The 20,422-nt window shown below is 42.6% G+C and overlaps 1 protein-coding gene across 1 annotated transcript in view; it reads right to left on the bottom strand.

Moving 5' to 3' along the window:
• CWC27 (CWC27 spliceosome associated cyclophilin) overlaps positions 1–20,422 on the bottom strand; it is a 160,331-nt gene that overhangs the window by 139,565 nt on the left and 344 nt on the right. The window contains exons 2-3 of the mRNA XM_075269884.1: positions 16,999–17,095; positions 14,064–14,176 (exon numbers count right to left, since the gene is read on the bottom strand). Of these exons, the coding sequence (XP_075125985.1) occupies positions 14,064–14,176; positions 16,999–17,095 (210 nt within the window). The remainder of the gene's footprint in view (positions 1–14,063; positions 14,177–16,998; positions 17,096–20,422) is intronic.

Raw genomic sequence — 20,422 nt, 5'->3', positions numbered from 1 at the left:
TGTCTCACTAGGGGACATACTTGAGATAACAAATCCCATATCTTTTTCCCTTTTCATTCCCCTCCCTCCCTAACCCCCCCCCCCCCTCTTGTTTCTCTTTTTCCCCTTATTTTTTCCAGGGTTTAAAGGCTTGTTAAATTTAAAAGCTAACCGACTTGTGGCACCGATCACTCAAACTATTTGTATTGCAGATCCTATTAGGGCGCTCTCAGTAGCATCAAGATGTCCCCACCAAGTGTATCAACAACTGTAAGTTCACATCTCACAGTTACATCATTTAATGTGAAGGGTCTACACTCCCCCCAGAAGAGAAGTTGGGTGGTAAATCTATGTAAGAAACCATTGTCAGACGTCATAATGCTTCAGGAAACCCACTACACACAAGACAAACTTCCAAAACCTCCGAAATCGACTTACACACAATGGTTCTACTCCAACAGTATGTCGTCAAACACAAAAGGGGTGGCGATAGCCATTAAACACTCATGTCCCTTCTCAGTGAGCGGCCAACATTCTGATTCAGAAGGTCGATACCTATTTGTAAAAGGGCACCTAGCAAACAAAAAGATTACTCTAGCTACAGCCTACGCCCCTAACACAAAACAAGTCCCATGGTTAATAGACATGCTTCAAACATTATCCAGCTTCTATGAAGGAGACATTATCCTTGGAGGAGACATTAACGTAGCCCTAAACCCCCTGATAGACACCTCTATAGGGAAATCCGCCATATCTCAGAAAGCTCTGAGCCGACTTCAAGTGGCGCTTCAAGATTTACGTCTGTTGGACTCGTGGAGGGCCTCAAACCCTTCTGTTAAGGACTACACTTATTTTTCCCCTCCTCACAAGTCTCACCAGAGACTTGATTATATTTTTTGCTCTACCTCTATGATCCAACAGATAACTAGATCTAAAATAGGCTGTATAAGCATTTCAGATCATGCTCCAGTGTCGACAACCTTCCTCTTCTCAGACATTCCAGCGCAACATTGGACATGGAGACTCAATGAGTCTCTATTAGACAATCAAGACATAACAAAACAAATTGCAGACGAACTCAAACTATTCTTTGAAATAAATAACACTCCAGAAACAAACCCAGCTTTACTTTGGGAATCTCATAAAAGCTACATACGAGGAATACTGATAGCCAAAGCCTCAGTGTTGAAAAGATCTAAAAGAAAAGAAATTGACTCTGTACTAGCTCAGATTGCATGTGTGGAGAGAATACACAAGCAACAACCCCTTAAAAACCTACAAGATGAACTTCAGAAACTGCGTGAAAAGCTGAAACAATTAATGAATAATTTAGCTGTTAAAAACCTGCTATACTCGAAACTGAAATTTTACTCACACGGCAACAAAGATGGCCGCCTTATGTCAGCTATGATAAAAAAGGAGAGGGCCAAGTCACACATAGCAGCAGTAAAAAGCTCAACAGGCGCATTAAAAAGAGATACGAGAGACATAGCCACAGCTTTTCATACCTTTTATTCGAATTTATATAATTTGAAAACCTCCACTCCAAATCAGTCAGCCCCAGATGAGGAGAAATTCATATCTGAATTCCTATCCTCTATAAATCTCCCAAAAATCTCAAGCTCAGCTCACACCTCCCTTTTAGCTCCAGTTACCGCAGACGAACTACTAAAAGTAATAAACTCCTTCCCTTTAGGTAAAACTCCAGGTCCAGATGGGCTGCCACTTCTATATTACAAAAAATTCACTACACAACTTCTTCCACATCTAGTTGATACCTGCAACTATCTCCTCCAGGGTAATAAAATGCAAAGACAGACTCAAGAAGCACATATAGTTCTTCTTGCCAAAGAGGGAAAAGACCCCCAAGACTGCAGCAGCTACAGACCCATCTCACTTTTAAACCTAGACTTAAAAGTATGGGCAAAACTTCTAGCGATGCGAATAAAATCATATTTACCGGACATAATTTGCGATGAACAGTCAGGCTTTGTAAAAAACAGAGAGGGTAAGGATAATACAATTAAATTGCTACATGCCATGTCAATTGCAAGGAAAAATAAAATACTGATGGTATTACTAAGTGTGGATGCTGAGAAAGCATTTGACAGGGTGTCCTGGAAATTTATAGAGGCCTCTCTCCTGTCATTTGGCTTTCCAATGCCCTTCGTTAAAGCAATTCTAACATTGTATGAACAGCCCCACGCTAGACTACGGATAAATGGTACTCTGTCGGAGTATTTCTCAATTTCAAATGGGACCAGACAGGGTTGCCCATTATCACCTTCCCTCTTCGTGTTAACTCTGGAAACATTACTGCAATCAATTAGACAAAACAACAAAATCCAAGGATTTCAAAAGGGGAAAGCTACCTTACAAGCTGTAGCTTTTGCAGATGACATATTATTCTGCATATCAAATCCAGCCACCGGTCTCCCAGAATTATTAGAGTCCCTACAAAAATATGGCCATCTTTCAAACTACAAAATTAATGTGTCCAAATCAGAAATATTAAATGTATCCCTTCCCAAAGCCGAAGCACTTGAATTAGAAAAATCCTCCCCCTTTCTATGGAAATCATCAACCATCAAATACTTAGGTATTCACCTCCCAGCAAACCCCAAAGAAATATATAAACATAACCACCTACCTTTATTGAAAAATGTTGAAAAACTACTGTTGGAGTACGACCTTCCACTAATCTCTTGGCTAGGAAGAAGAAATTTATTACAAATGTACATAGTACCGAGAATTTTATACACACTACAGATGTTACCCATACATGTTCCGAGTGATTTCTTCACCACGATACGTAGGTTATTCTCTCGCTATCTATGGAGAAAGAAATCACCCAGAATCGCACACTCCTTCCTCACCAAACCAAAAAAGGAAGGAGGCTTAGCTGTACCAGACCTGCTGCTATATTACAGAGCCATCCAACTGTCCAGATGGATGTCATACACAGTACCAATAAAATCTCCATCTCTGACTCTTCTAGAGGAAGCAAACCATGGCCCTGACATGCTGAAACAATTATGGATACCGAATCCTACATTCTTCAGACACACAAATTTTGACCCACTGTTAAAAGGCCCCTCGGAAACATGGTATCTATATAGAAACAAACTCATTACTGATGTGTCTCCACTACTACCAGCAAATCTAGCTCCGTTTTTGACCTCCTTCAGGTTTATAGACCCTCCTAATTGGTGGCAGAGGTTGAGCGGTGTCAAGATTAAAGACCTGTTTAAAGATGGAAGCCCCCTGTCCAAAGAAGACTTACGGGTGACATTATCGACACCCAGTATAAATTTTTTGGATTACGCCAATTTTGTGCGAGTAATCACAAATATAGCTCAAAAAAACAAGATTCAGAGGCAACTGACTAGGTTTGAAACCTGTCTAATCTCACTCTCTCCCACACACAGGAAAATCTCAACATGTAAAAATTATCTCACACAAACAGCAACGACATCCAAACCTACCTACATTACCTCTTGGGAGTCTGAGCTCAAGACATCCCTAACGAGTGACGAAACAGAATTTATCCTCTCTCACTCACACGGGTTTTCTGTTTGTTCCAGACTCCAAGAAAACCATTTTAAAGTATTATCCCGTTGGTACAGAACACCCACATGGTTCTTGCAAAGGGGCTTATCAACCACAGACACATGTTGGAGATGCAAAAAAGCTGTAGGCACAATGCTACACATTTGGTGGGAATGTGAAGCGATTCAAAGATACTGGCATGACGTACTGGCACAAATCAAACTCATTATGGGGCGAATCCCTGAAATTGGCCCAGCAGAGTCCTTACTCTCGAAACCCTCAACAAACTATAAACCTTCTAAACAAAATCTTGTAACACACCTTTTGGAAGCAGCCAAATCAATTGTCCCGTTATATTGGCTTCAACAATCCCCACCGACTGTTCGGATGTGGATGGAAAAGGTGCATCAAATAGCTTGTTTTGAGGAGTTAATAAGTTGGAAAGACAGATCTCATGATGCATATGTAAAACTTTGGGGCCCTTGGAGGAAATACTGCGCTTAGTCCTCCCATGGAATATTTATATTACATTTTGACAAAACTGTGATATGGTACTGCAATATAATACGCTTATTAAATCCATGTAATTTCAGACCTCCCCCCTCCCCTGCCCCTCAATACCAAAGCATGATTTATCTTACCTGACCCTGGTTCTCGGGTGTTGCCCTAGTTTGTTCACCCCTTTGGTACAGAAACCCAAATTCTGGATATCAATCCCTACCCACTATGCTAATGTTGTTATATTCAACGATAAATCATTAACATGAGACAATCTATTTCATATACTCTTGTAGTATACCCAACCTACTGATTTATAATTTTTTCTTCTTAGGGTGCATTCAGACTACGTAACGCCGGGCGTGTATGAGAGCCGTACACGCCGGCATTACGGCAGACTGCCGAACACTTCCCATTCACTTCAATGGGAGCGCTCGTAACAGCGGCGTTTACGAGCGCTCCCATTGAAGTGAATGGGAAGTGTTCGGCAGTCTGCCGTAATGCCGGCGTGTACGGCTCTCATACACGCCCGGCGTTACGTAGTCTGCATGCACCCTAATTTGTTTTTTTTTTTCTCACTGTTTAAACCTACTACTCATTTCTAATTTGTTTTGGTGAACTATGTAAATGTGTAAAATTGTTGTAAAAACCCAATAAAAATTGAGAATTCAAAAAAAAAAAAAAAAAAAAATTGCTGCCAAAAAAACTCAGTGTGAACTGACCCTCAGTCTTCTCTCTGACCACACAGCCTAACATCCAACTCTGTAGAGATCACTTCTTAGCAGTCACTAGCTTCACAGGTAGGTTCATAATGATAAAAAATATAATATACTGCAGTACCCGTGACTTTGTCGGCGCCGCCCCTAGTCCCTACCTAACATGTATGTGTTTCACAGTATGTAATGATTTTTTTGCCTTTCTTATTTCGTGTTGCAGCTCCGTTTTCATGAAAATCTGGATTTTACTCTTATGTAAATTAGCTGAAAAAGGGCTTTAGGGCTATCTCTCCCCACAGTGATTATCTAGAGTAGAGAGTAAAGCCCTGGCAGGAGAAGAAAATGACCGTAAAGCTCTCTTCAGCAATTTCAGAAATATAAAATTGTGATTTTCATTAAAATGGACCTGCAATACAGTATAAGACAGACATCTTTGGAACGTGTAGAAGCCACCCAATAATATTAGTTTCAAACTGATTTTCCCGCTGACAGACTATGGTAAAATCCTTATATAACTATTGAAGCTTCTCCCAGTTATATTACTATGACAGGCCTGGGAGCTTTCAGAAGGCTCCATGCTATCCCGATTATTATTACCGGTACTAGCCGTGGATCAGGGCATTTAAAATGCCTGATTCTTTATTTCATTATCCCCCATACACATTAGGTTACGTGCACATCAGCGTTGGAGTCAGTTTGGAGACTTGTCACAATGTCCTGCATGCATGACTTTTGTCCATGGTCATGAGTTAATAGACAACAGATATCCGATTGTCGGTGATCTGTTTGTCCGTTGTTCTGGCCCGTTGACACAGGTGAACCTAGCATTAGATTGTCAGCAGATCCTATGAAAATAGGAGGACTCATTAATAACGTGTATGGGTAAGTTTAAGGGACCTCGTACAAATTGTTATTTTCAGTTGCTTTGTCCAACTTTCTATGGCAGTCAGGTAGGTGAATTGAGAACAATGTTTCGTTCCTTCCTTTTCATATGCAAACGACGTTTTTTAGCACTCCCTCTACAACGGAGCCATTGCTTCTAGAGAGACCAAATATCGGCTTATTCATAAGACTAACGCTGAATCTCATCATCAAGTACAAGGGACAATTGGACTAATAATATATTATACATGCAGTGCAAAATCTCCATTTAGATAGAACCATTTACATCAGTAGGAAACAGTCATTGTGTTTCATGAAAAGTAGACTTTGCCATATACACTCATTATATCTGCTAAATTAACGGGGGTTATTCAGGACTATGAAAAAGTTATCCGTTACAGATGACAATAAAACTTTTACTTATTGTGGAGACCGCTGGCTGGTGAAAACCGTGCATGCTCCACTAAGAATTCTGGGGAAAGATATACAAATGCTTATTTCTAATGCAAAAAAGATACACAGTGCCTCTAGCGCCACCTATTGGAAGGTAGCTCCCTATAAGTCACTGCTTGACTTTAAAGAAACTTTGTGACAGGACTTGGGAATTTACCCCGAAATAGAAAAGCACTTCCAAAAGGAAAACAGGCAGCTTTTCCTATTGATACGAGTTTTTCTAACTTGACTTCTATCTCAAGTCACAAGGATTTGTGAAACTCAGGCTGGATTCACATCAGCACCGGAGTGTCCCGTCACAGAGACAACCAAAAATCAGTTGAAAGAAAAACCCTACATGAAGTTAATGGGGTCAGTCGTGTCCGTGTGTAACCGGCCCAGCTCTCCATCACTTGGGTCCCCCACGGACCTGAACGACAGAAATGACGGCGCTATAGTACACCTAGCGTCAAGCACTGTCTTATAGGGAATCACAGTGGCTTAGTGGTTAGCACCGTAGCACTGGAGTCCTGGGTTTGAATCCTGCCAAGGACAACATCTGCAAGGAATTTGTATGGTTTCCACGTGTTAGCATGGGTTTCCTCCAGGTACTCTGGTTTCCTCCCACACGCCAAAGACATACTGAGAGGGAATTTAGATTGCAAGCCCTGACAATATCTGTATAGGTGTACGGAATAGATGGCGATATATAAATAAACAAAATAAATAACGAATTTCCAATAGGTAGTGCTAAACGTTAAGCTGCTGTAACCACTAAGGGCTTCACGCCATCTAGATTGCAGGCATATTCATAGCTGTGAGAAGGAAATAAATGTGGAAGAATTTTTTAACCATTATCTACATCAGTTACCGTATTTTTCGGACTATAAGACGCACCCAGGTTTTAGAGGAGAAAAATAGGGAAAAAAAATTTTCAGGCAAAAAATGGTAAAATATTTAATATATGGGAGTTATAGTTTTGGAACAGCTGCAAGGCCACATTGACAGGTGACCCTGCAGCTGTACAGGGATGTATAGGGCGTTTTTTTTTGTGGGGCCAGGTGTAGACCGGGCATTTTCAGACACAGGGATACCTAATGTATATGTTTCACAGTAATGTTATACTTTTATATGTATTCTAGGGAAAGGAGGTGAACTTTTATTTATTTAATTTTTTATTATATTTTTTTTAAGTGTTTTTTTTTTTTTTTTTTACTATTTTAATATCCCCCGCCTAGGGGGCTTGAACCTGCAATCATTTGATTGCAAGTCCCATAGACGGCAATACAAGTGTATTGCCGTCTATGGGAGATTCTATACATTACTATCGCGGAGTGTCATAGACCAGCCGCTATAGTAATATATATCTATGACAAGCCTCGGAGCCTTCATTAGGCTCCCGGCTGTCATCGGAACAGGCCAGCTCCTGCGGCCTCGCCGTGCAGGAGCCGGCCTGCATCACTAAAGGTATGAGGCCGGGGGGGGGGGGGGGGGGGGGGGGGGGGGGCTAACTAACTGTCGGGACCTGCGGAGGAGCAGTGGGTTTGCAGCATGGCCGTGCTACTGCCACCGCTGGTTTTCTTCAGCGGCAGTAGCGCGGCAATCCGCAGGCCCCGGCAGCTAAGACAGTCCCCGGCATCTGCTGTAATAGACCGGCGGATGCCGGGGAGTGTCTTAGCTGCCGGGGCCTGCAGTATTGTCACACTCCTGCCGCTGAAGAAAACCAGCGGTGGCAGTAGCGCGGCAATCCGCAGGCCCCGGCAGCTAAGACACTCCCCGGCATCCGCCGGTCTATTACAGCAGATGCCGGGGACTGTCTTAGCTTCCGGGGCCTGCGGATTGCCGCGCTACTGCCGCTGAAGAAAACCAGCGGTGGCAGTAGCACGGCCATGCTGCAAACCCACATTCAGACTATAAGACGCACCCTCATTTTCCTCCGAAATTTGGGGGGGAAAAAGTGCGTCTTATAGTCCGAAAAATACGGTAAGTTATTAATGGTAGCTAATAAAGTCATTTAGAGGACCATCTTAAAGAACACGGACTGATCGAATAGGATGGACTTGATTTTATATAGATTTGACTTGTGTCTCTATCCAACCGAGCCAACTACAGTAAGTGCCAAATATGTCAAAGCAGTCAACACTCTTTGAATAATATATATATAAAAACAACCAATAGTCAACAATGTTTAAAGGGGTTGTCCCATCTCAAGCATCCTATCTATACTGCTAGTTTATGTGGATTTAAGACTTTTCCTAAACACATTGCTTTATCAAAACTGCTTTGTTTGGCCGCTATCTTAATTTATTCACTTCACTGTTTACCCTGAGTTTCCATAACCAGGGGCCTGGTGCTGAGTTTATCTCCTCCTTGACTTAGCTCCCTGCTGTCAGGGAGGGAGGGGTAGCTGAGTGCACTGAAGCAGCTTGTATTTCTGAGCTGTTTATGTCTCTGACACAGACAAGTGAAGTAGCTGCCTGCTCTCAGATAGAGAGGGGGGAGCTGAGTGGGGGACAAGCTTGGATTTCTGAGATGTTTATCTCCTGCTCTTCCAGATATCAGTCGGTTAATTGAATTTGGCTGATAAGGGTTGAGATAGGGAGTCCATTACACAGACATAAAACAAGTTTATTGCAATCAAGTCCAGCTCTGCTAGATCAGATTCATATTGTGCATCTTCCAGGGACACTGAGATAATTTATGTACAACCAATCCCTCATTACTGACTGCAAACATACTGCTATGAAGAGAGCTAGCAGAGAAAGTGAAACCCTGCCCACCAATGTACCGAGAAAACCAGGAAGTGAACAGAGCACACAGCCTGCAGGTTGCTGAACAAGCCAGTTGGGAATACCCCTTAAGAACCCTACATAATAGAAGGGTAAATGTTATGTACATTGTGTTTCCGTCTACTTTCCAGTAAAGGAGTTTTCTAAGACTCAACATCACCGCAGCCAATGTCCACTTTGATTGTTCACAATATATTATATGGCTGGACAACTTGTTGAGCCTATTTAGCACACTAAACCATCTGAAGAGGGGGCCACACGGTGGCTCAGTGGTTAGCACTGCAGCCTTGCAGCGCTGGAGTCCTGGTGTTCAAATCCCGCCAAGGGCAGAAAACCATCTGCAAGGAGTTTGTATGTTCTCCCCGTGTTTGCATGTATTTCCATCCCATATCCCAAAAAGACATACTGATAGGGAAAAATGTACATTGTGAGCTCTATCTAGGGCTCACAATCTACATTTAAAGAAAAAAAAAAAACATCCGAAGACACTTAAATGTCCCAAATGGCTGTAATGTAATACTAGCGGTATCTGCAGTTAAAAATGCAAAAAACAAAAACAAAACCTCTATACTTACATGGCTCCTGTACTCCTGGCACCTGCACAGTGGTTTACTCAAGCTGGAGCAGTACAACTCAACTTCAGTGTGCATGTCCTGGGGATCTGATACCTGGGATTGGTCCCCATATAAAAGGGTCCCTTCATTGTCTATCCAGGCACAGGGCAATACAGTACAAGTGATTGGAGCCAAGCTGCAGTACCAGACACAGCCAAACCAGGAAAACCACTGTAAGTTTAATATGTCCAATCCTTCCTTCTTGCCAGAGATTTAGAGCGGTTGTTTACCCCTCGGCCCTCTTAGCTGTGTAAGCATGAGGATTGGTGGTGGGGAGCCAAGGTGGCAGTAAGAAGATGAGGCGAGTGAGGACATTCATGAGGATAGTGGACAACCATCCTCTCTGCCTAGATGACATCTCAGCCACCCAATGCATCTACATATAATAATCTGGGTAATCTGTTGAATATCCTACCAAGTTTACTATGCAGGAGTATAGGCTGGGCAATATGCCATACACCACTCTTGCAGGGTTTACGGGAACACTAGCCCTCCTGGGTCAGGGGCCCACCAGAGGATTCAGTTGTTCCCTTGTGTGCCAGTCCAAGCCTGCATGTGAATAAGACTTGGAAGGAATAGCTCATTCAGCCGGCAGCTATGTTATGTGTACGGCTACCTTGACCATTAAACCAGTCATTTGGTGATTAATATAACACTTGTCATTTACGGACTGATCGGTAATATTGATGTCTGCATTCAATATGTAAGAAAGAAGTGGATGAAGAAGCACGGCAGGAAAACCCTTTCAACGGTTTACAAAAGTATTATTGCTACAACACCTACATAAAATACTACCGTATGCAACATAGGCAACAAAAAGTGGAGAACAACAGGGATCTACCTGCATGTGCCCACTGAAAACACACAAAATGGAAGCTGCAGTTATAGAAATCCCTGACATTTGAAGAAAATGCCAACAAATACAGCAGCATAAATTCTCTGGGTAGATTCTCAGAAATGTACCACCTCCTGAGACTCCGCTCATAGATGCCAATAGCCCAGCAAGCCAGACATTGCCAGAATTATTACTGTACGTCATTGCTGACCCAACACCGAGACAATGGGGAATTGGAGCAACCACAAATCCATAATATATTGTTATGTATCAAATTTGTAAAGATATTCTGCCACATTATTAAGTGCAATGCAATTCATGCTTTTTTCCCTGACAAGTGCATGAACATGAAATTTAACTCCTTGGGTGTTAAAGACGACCTTTCATGGTTTGGGGCACAGGCGGTTTTATATACCGCTGGAAAGCCGACAGTGCGCCGAATTCAGCGCACTGTCGGCTTTCACGATCTGTGCCCCGGGTGAAGAGCTACCGGTACCATAGCTCTTCACAGTCAGAAGGGCATTCCTGACAGACAGTCAGGAACGTCCTTTTCACAGCAGCGCCTATCGCGCTGTACAGTGTGAGCGGGGAGGAACGCCTCCACCCTCTGCTCACAGTACTCTTCTATAGACGAGTAGTATCAGGAAGGGAGGGGGTATTCCTCCCTGCTCTCACTGTACAGCGCTATAGGCACTGCTGTGAAGAAGGACGTTCCTGACAGACCGCTAGCTCTTCACCCGAGGCACAGATTGTGAAAGCCAACAGTGCACGGAATTCAGCGCACTGTCGGCTTTCCAGCGGTATATAAAACCGCCTCTGCCCCAAACCATGGAAGGTCCTTTTTAAGGTGACTTTTTTGTTTCCAAAATTTATAATTACGTTTTTGTTGAGAGCAGTATGTGAGGACTATTTTTTTGCGGTGCAAGCTGTAATTTTTATTGGCACTATTTTCTGGCATGTACAACTTAAAGGGATTCTACCACTAAAACACTTTTTTTTTCTAGTTACCACGTCGGAATAGCCTTTAAAAAGGCTATTCGTCTCTTACCTGTGGAAGTGCTCTCCGCCGCGCCGTTCGTTCAAAATACCGGTTTGTACCGGTATGCTAATGAGTTCTCTCGCAGCGATGGGGACATCCCCATCGCAGGAGCAGCGATGGGGGCGTCCCCATTGCAGCTCGAAAACTCACCGCAGCGCCGCCTCTCCGGTCTTCGGTGTCCTCCCCTTGCCTCTTCAGCGTCTGTCGGACGCCTGCGCAGTATGCTCTCTGTTCGGCGAAGATTGCCGAACGTACTGCGCATGCGCGAAAGTTCGGTGCCCGCACTATGGCTGGGATCGCAATTTCGCGCATGCGCAGTACGTTCGGCAATCTTCGTCGAACAGAGCGTACTGCGCAGGCGTCCGACAGTACGCTGAAGAAGCAAGGGTAGGACACCGAAGACCAGAGAGGCGGCGCTGCGGTCAGTTTTCGAGCTGCAATGGGGATGCCCCCATCGCTGCTCCTGCGATGGGGACGCCCCCATCGCTGCGAGAGAACTCATTAGCATACCGGTACAAACCGGTATTTTGAACGAACGGCGCGGCGGAGAGCACTTCCACAGGTAAGAGACGAATAGCCTTTTTAAACCAATATACTATAAACTCCAGCATACTCCAGTTAAGATATAAAATCACTTCACCTTTATTGCTTCATCTTTAAAAAAGTTCAATGCACATGAAGTACTTTGTCGCGGTAGAATTAACGCATCACAGGTGGAACTATGGCCTTAGTTCCACCTGTGATGCGTTAATTCTACCGCGACAAAGTACTTCATGTGCATTGAACTTTTTTAAAGATGAAGCAATAAAGGTGAAGTGATTTTATATCTTAACTGGAGTATGCTGGAGTTTATAGTATATTGGTTTCTATTGCCGAAGTGAGTCCGTCGGCTTCCGTGCATTCCGGATTATGAATTTTGGAGAGACAAGTGGGTGAGCTGGACATTGAGCTATTTATTTTGTAGCCTTTTTAAAGGCTATTCCGACGTGGTAACTAGAAAAAAAAGTGTTTTAGTGGTAGAATCCCTTTAATGGTCATCACTTTTTATTCCTTATGTATGGGAGATGAGGTGATCAAAAACAACTTGCAATCGGTGTTTTTATGCAGACAATGAAATATAGTGTCAGTTTTTTTATTACTTAACTTTCAAATGGAAAAGGTGCAAAGTTTTTTAAAATTTATTTAGTAGAAATTTTTAGACATTTTTCACATTTTTTTTTTGCTGTACTAAAGGAGCTTAAAGTCATATTCCTGTCTCAAGGATTCTATCTATACTGCTAGCTTATGTGAATTTAAGCGTTTTCCTAAATACATTTCTTTAGCAATGCTGCTTTTTTTGCCTGCTGTGTTAGATTATTCCTCCCACTGTTCGCTTAGTGTTTTCTTGGTGCACAAACTGTATCTGATAACACAGGTCGGAGGGATGAGTCACTGCTCTCTGTTCTCCCATCATCTACAGCTCTGTTCTCAGGACAATCAGGTCAGCTAATTGAAGTTTGCTGAAAAAAGCTTGGACAGCGTCTATTATCTCTCTGTATAAACACAAAAATAACACTATAAGGGTGCATTCAGACTACGTAACGCCGGGCGTGTATGAGAGCCGTACACGCCGGCATTACGGCAGACTGCCGAACACTTCCCATTCACTTCAATGGGAGCGCTCGTAACAGCGGCGTTTACGAGCGCTCCCATTGAAGTGAATGGGAAGTGTTCGGCAGTCTGCCGTAATGCCGGCGTGTACGGCTCTCATACACGCCCGGCGTTACGTAGTCTGAATGCACCCTAAACCTGTGTAATGCAATATGCATTTACTGTGCATAATATCTGATCTGCATTTATATTGCATTTCAAGTAATCATAATCTCCCATGGTAAAGGTAAAGTCTATATATGTTGTGATACTTCATGGTGTCCTCTGAGACCAATAAGGGGCCTCAGGAAGGGACCCGGGACGTCACAGCTATTGATATTATGTGTCCATCGCTGAGGCCACTGATTGGTCTCGGCGGTCATGTTCGGCAGGGACTTCCAATGGAAGACAACAACAGATGGGCAGGATCGGACTGCACTTGGAGGCACTGGAGGATCAGGGAAAGGAGAGTATGTTTTGGGGGGTTTTTTTTCACCTCCCCCGGCCTATTTAAAAAATAAAATTTTTGCCCGGACAACCCTTTTAATCATGTGCACAATATGCTGCGATACTTCAATGGGTCCCAACACGCTTCCGTATATAACTACAAGGCCATTGATAGGCCTCCTGGCTGCTATGGCAGCCCCGTGAAGCTTTGCAATCTTGCAAGGAGACGAAGAGAAGGAACTTAGATGCAGTGATCAATAATGATCATGGAATATATGGTAATCTGCAAGAATCAGAGTTCACTCCCATTTTGGTATAGAGAGCGGTGTTAACCTAGCTGCTAGCAATGTTGTAGGCAAAGTCCCTGTGCCTGTTACTTCACAGCCCTGCACTATCATGGAGCAAATCATAGTGTTATAGTATGGTGCAGAACGGCAAAGGGAAAAGATTCTCCTAAGATCATCACTTCACACTCAAAACCTCCACATTTATAAACATACGCTAATGTGACATCATGTGGTCTTCCCATGCGATGTTGCCATGTATAGCATATTACCAAGAAGATCCATGAACTGGTGAGGTAAGAACAGCATACACACACTATGGTAGTTACATTACAGCCACCACCTAACGCACAATCTTTATAAAACTTACCCTAAATGGTTTTCCATAAATGGATTCTCCGCCTGTACCAGTACCCGTTGGATCACCTCCTTGCACTATGAATTCAGGTACAACTCTGTGAAATATTGTATTATCATAATATCCTAAAAGATACAGAAATAAAAATCTAATTATTAAAAGTTAAAATTAAAAATTTTCACTCTATAGAGCTATACTTGGATCACTAAAGGGATTCTACTATTAAAATCAAATTTTTTGTCCCTAACATTTAGGAATAGCCTTAAGAAAGGCTATTCTTCTACCTTTAGATGTCTTCTCCGCGCCATCGTTCCGTAGAAATCCCGGTTTTCGCCGGTATGCAAATGAGTTCTCTTGCAGCACTGGGGGCATCCCTAATGCTGGGAGAGAACTCTCCAGCGCCGCCTCCATCTTCTTTAGGAATGGGTCTTCTACCGGGGGTTGGCTTCAAACTTCTAGGTCTAGCGCAAAGCCGACTGCGCATGCTTGCCGGCCACAAGAAAATGGCCGCTTACAATACTGTGTAAGTGGCCATTTTCTTGTGGCCAGTGGCAAATAAGCTGTAAAGGACTTTAGGGACATCTCCTACCAGGGCTTTGCTCTCTGCTCTAGAGATCTGCCCCTGACTGCAAAGTGTGACAAGGTATAAGAAGTCACTTAAGCAATGGAGAACGAAGCCAGGCAGCAGCTATGGGTGATTATCTAGAGCAGACAGTGAAGTCCCAGCAGAAGAAGTAACATACAACAAGCCCTTGGCAGTTAATCTGCATGAGAATAAAACACCAATTTTTCATGAAAATGGAACAACATTGCAGAGTAAGAAAGGCATCTTTGGAAAGATTAGAAACAGTTATTCGTTTGATTTCCTTTTTCCTGCTGACAGACTCCCGAAGACAAGCTATGCATTTAAAAAATAAAAATATCAGGTTGGTGATACAGGTGCTAAGCCCATCTTGGCAGGTATGTCTACACAAATATTGGAGTATTCTGGTCCTTCAAGCATTTTTCATGCTAAAGACCTATGCTACAGTGATGGACAAAGCTAGAAGCAGCTCTTCTCCTGTATAGCCGTGGCAGGGGGTACATGAATGGAAGCATAGCTGCTTCTGGCCTTGTCCCATCTCTGACCCTAGCTGGATCAGTTGAACAATATGAAGAACACTTGGCCGCTGGAAAAAAACTTTAATGTTTGTTGTGAAACAAAACTTAATAATTGAAATACTACAACATGCCTAATGATATACATGTGGTTGCATCCTGAACCACTATCTATCTATCTATCTATCTATCTATCTATCTATCTATCTATCTATCTATCTATCTATCTATCTATCATTAGGTGTGATTAGCAGCACAACACTTTCCATCAAAAAAAGTGATTCTGGGACTCTGATATTGATGATATATCCCTACAGTACATCATGAACATCAGATCAGATGCTGTGGATCTGATACCTGGCACCCTCACTGATCAGCTAGTTGAAGAAGAGGCTTCAGTATCTGCTCAGCACTGCAGACTCTTCAGGGTAAGTTCACACGGGGTTTTCTGGTCCGGAACCTGAGGCGGAGGACACCTCAGGTTCCGGACCAAAATACGGGTAGCTGCTACTGGATGCCGATGCAGTGCACGGGCATCCAGTCGCACACTCCGCTCCGGTTTAGGCCCAAATGAATGGGCCTAGTCGGAAGAAGGGAGTGTCTTCAGGTGGATGTCACGAGGTGAATCTGCCTAAAAGAATGAGCATGTCAATTCTTTTTTCCGGGAGCCGGAACAAACGGCTCCCGGAAAAAAGAACTGATGGGCTCCCATTGATTTCAATGGAAGCCGTCTTTTTGGTCAGGATTTTTAGGCGGATACGGCCTCAAAATCTTGACCAAATAACCCAGTGTGAACATACCTTCACTGAATGCTAAGCTCAGAGTCACATCGAGCTCACACCAATTACATATTGATGACCTTTCCTAATATCCTAAGGTGAGCCTGACATGAGTTTTAACAATGAAACACAGTCTGTGAGTTGGCCGGATTTCGCAGCCTTCACTTTATGCCAGGAGAGGGATTCATAGCAGAACAGTTATCTATGATGATAGTAATTTCTGCCTCCCAGTGACATACTGCCCTGTACTATAATCGGTAAGGGACAGTATGCCGCCGGGTGGAAGGGACTGCTAGCAGCATAGATAACTATACTACTAGGAGTCCCTCTCCCGAAAAAAAGGTACAGGCACGTAAATCTGGCCAAGACATGTACAGAGCACAGCTGAAATTCAGTTGTGTAAATGTGACCTGAGGGTACTTCACTTGGTGTAAAATAAGAAGAGTAATTTGGCGGAAGGCTGACACAGAGCATCAAGCTTCTGCTGTGGGTCTGCACTTTTTGGGACTATTGGTTTGGCCACACACACCACAATTTCGATACTCTTTCCAGCACTGAAATAACAGCATGACAACACAAGACACTTATTCTTAAATTGTCCTTGAAAACATTTTTTTCCATGCTGACGCTAGGTTCACACCTGCGTTCACGGTCTCCGTTCTATGGTTTCCGTCTTCTGCATGCCAGAAGACGGAAACCATAGACCGAGTCCTGCCGTGAGCGGCGGTGAGCGTTTTAGGCTCTCCGCCGCGAAACCTGATTTTTTTATCCGGACACAGAGTACTGAATGTCCGACTCTGTGTCCGGATTATAAAACCCGGTTTCGCGGCGGAGAGCGCAAAACGCTCACCGCCGCTCACGGCCGGACATCTCTCTCACCCATTCAAATGAATGGGTGAGAGAGCCTCTGTTTTAGGCAGGAAACGGAAACCTGCAGTACGGAGAGGGCGACGCAGATGTGAACGAGCCCTGATTCAGACAGGTGAACCTGCCCAGATTTTGAATACTCTGATTTTTATTAATAACATAAATCCTAGTGGTGGAGTGAAATCTTATAAGATGTTTCTTACCTTCTAAACATAGTTGAACAAAGTTTCTACAAGCTTTAGGAGTTTCTTTTGACCATAATTCAATGTCAATCTCTCCAGCTGTCGTTTTCAGTAAAACCTGAAATATACAAATTATAAATTAATTCTGTAAACATTATTAGCTTCATATGTCAGAAGAGCATCCAAGTACCTATAATTCATGGGATTTTGAGGCATAAAACATTAGGAACTGGAGAAGAGGAGCTTCAGCTCGGGCCTACTGACCTGATGATGTCATCTGAATGCTACAATATTATTGAGCTGTGTATAAACCTGGAAGCCCAGGCCTCACTCATCACATACAAGTGTAAATCTTGCTGTTATACTTATTCACTAACTCATAATACTCACTTACAAATGCTAATGCAAAATATCCAAGTGTGAAGGAGTTCCTAAATGGGTTTTCTGGGACTTATTAATTGATGACCTATTTTTAGTATGGGTCATCAATTGAAGATCATTGGGGTTCTGACACCTGGGACCCCTCAGAGAAGCTGTCTGAAGACACAGTCCATTTGATGTAAATTAGTCACAAGGCCTGTATGCAGCTCAGTCCCGTACAAATGAATGGGGCTGAGCCTTGATACCAAGCACAACTGCTATACAATGCGATGTGCTTGGTTTTCTGTGAAGAGACAGAAGAATTCGATCTCTTCAAATAGCGGACCTTTGATTGATCTATCCGAATCCAAAGTATAGGCCATAAATTACAGTAAGCTTGGAAAACCCCCTAAAGCTAAGGTTACACAGGGTTTTTTTGCTCAGGATTTTGAGGCCGTATTCGCCCCAAAATCCTGACCAAAAAGACGGCTCCCATTGAAATCAATAGGAGCCAGTCAGGTGTTTTTTCCCAGTTGGTCCGGCTCCCAGAAAAAGAAGCGAGGTGCTCATTCTTCAGGCCGTTTTGCCTCGCGATTCGACCTGAAGACACTTCCTCCTCCCAACTAGGCCCATTCATTGGGCCTAATCCAGAGCGGAGTGCGTGACTGGATGCTGGTGCAATGCACTAGCATGTAGTAGCGGCTACCTGTCTTTTGGACCGGACTTGAGGCGGCCTCCGCCTCAGGTTCCGGTCCAAAAAAAAACCCGTGTGAACTTAGCCTTAAAGCGAGGAACTGTCCTCCTGACCCTGTATCGACACACAGATGTCAGCTCTGATCTGTGTGTCGAGAGGGAACAGGAAACTGAGAAAGCATCAGAACCAGAGGATGCATGAGGCGAGTACTGGTTTGCTTTTTTTCACCATACATATTTGATTCACACACCCAAGAAAACTCAATAAAGACTTCATTCACACAAACACAGGCTGTGTACAAGTCTGTAAAAAAGGGACAGGTGACACACAGATTGGCATACATGCAACTTCCGTGTTTTTCATAGACCCATACACTTGAATGGTATATTTTTTGGCTCACTTCTACAGACTGCACACCAACCTGTAAAATCTATGGATGTGTATGGGCACGTAGGAATGGGTTCATAAAAAAGGATAGCTTGTGGATGAAAACCACAGTAGTGTGCATGAAGAGTGTTTGTATAGAAACCTTGGTGACGCCCCCTATGGGCAGTAGAATGGCTGCCAATAGTGGCCGTCATCAGTTATCCAGGTAGTGAATTTGTGTAAGGCTCTGTTTGCACCGGCGTCATAACTACTGTTCTACCAGATCAGAAATGTGGCTAACAGATCCCAGTGACTTATAATGGGATCCAACAGAATCCATCACTTTTAGGTGCAATGAAGACGAGCAAGGCAATACTGGGAGGAGACTCATAACCCAGTGTGAACAGCGCCTTTCGTTCACCAGTCACCACACAGCCAATTATACTCCTTATTTACAGCATGACGTGTCGTCCACAATGACATAGACTGTAGGCTCTTGAGGGCAGGACCCTCTACCCCACTGTGTCAGTCGGTCATTGTTAGTATTATATCTATTTGTATATTTTGTGTATTGTATGTAACCCCCAAATGTAAAGCACCATGGAATTAATATAATAATGTAAAGCACCATGGAATTAATATAATAATGTAAAGCACCATGGAATTAATATAGTAATGTAAAGCACCATGGAATTAAAATACCGTAATACTGTAAAGCACCATGGAATTAATATAATAATGTAAAGCACCATGGAATTAATATAATACTGTACAGCCCCATGGAATTAATATAATACTGTACAGCCCCATGGAATTAATATAATACTGTACAGCCCCATGGAATTAATATAATACTGTACAGCACCATGGAATTAATATAATAATGTACAGCGCCATGGAATTAATATAATAATGTAAAGCACCATGGAATTAATATAATACTGTACAGCACCATGGAATTAATATAATAATGTAAAGCACCATGGAATTAATATAATAATGTACAACACCATGGAATTAATATAATAATGTACAGCACCATAGAATTAATATAATAATGTAAAGCACCATGGAATTCATATAATAATGTACAACACCATGGAATTAATATAATAATGTAAAGCACCATGGAATTAATATAATAATGTAAAGCACCATGGAATTAATATAATAATGTACAGCACCATGGAATTAATATAATAATGTAAAGCACCATGGAATTCATATAATACTGTACAGCACCATGGAATTAATATAATAATGTAAAGCACCATGGAATTCATATAATAATGTACAACACCATGGAATTAATATAATAATGTAAAGCACCATGGAATTAATATAATAATGTACAGCACCATGGAATTAATATAATAATGTAAAGCACCATGGAATTAATATAATAATGTACAGCACCATGGAATTAATATAATAATGTAAAGCACCATGGAATTCATATAATAATGTACAGCACCATGGAATTAATATAATAATGTAAAGCACCATGGAATTAATATAATAATGTACAGCACCATGGAATTAATATAATAATGTAAAGCACCATGGAATTCATATAATAATGTACAGCACCATGGAATATAATAATGTAAAGCACCATGGAATTAATGGTGCTATATAAATAAACAATAATAATTATGACCTCACAAAACTGCAATGAATGTCACATGGGGCAAAACGTTGCCAGGCACAGGAGCCATTGACTGCCTGGGGTGCAGACATGAGTGACATAGAGGGGGTTCACATTCAGGACATCCCAAGGATAGTCTAGTACACCCACCATGATCATATATGAGAACACAACCTATTTTGGGTATGTGACCTATAGACAGATACTGGTTGTGCGCACTATATAGGTTTATTGCAGGCTATATCTCCCTCACTGTACATTATGGCAGACACAGGACAGTGATTCCATGTAGTGCATATTGGTTTTATCATACACATGTACTTATCACCCTAGTACACCCAGCATCCCCTCCCATCCCAGATGGTCTGCCCCGGTGC

This window comes from Leptodactylus fuscus, chromosome 1 (assembly GCF_031893055.1).
Source record: "Leptodactylus fuscus isolate aLepFus1 chromosome 1, aLepFus1.hap2, whole genome shotgun sequence".
Taxonomy (NCBI): Eukaryota; Metazoa; Chordata; class Amphibia; order Anura; family Leptodactylidae; genus Leptodactylus; species Leptodactylus fuscus.
Note: the sequence above shows the minus strand (reverse complement) of the source record. Positions and strands in the feature narration are given on the sequence as shown.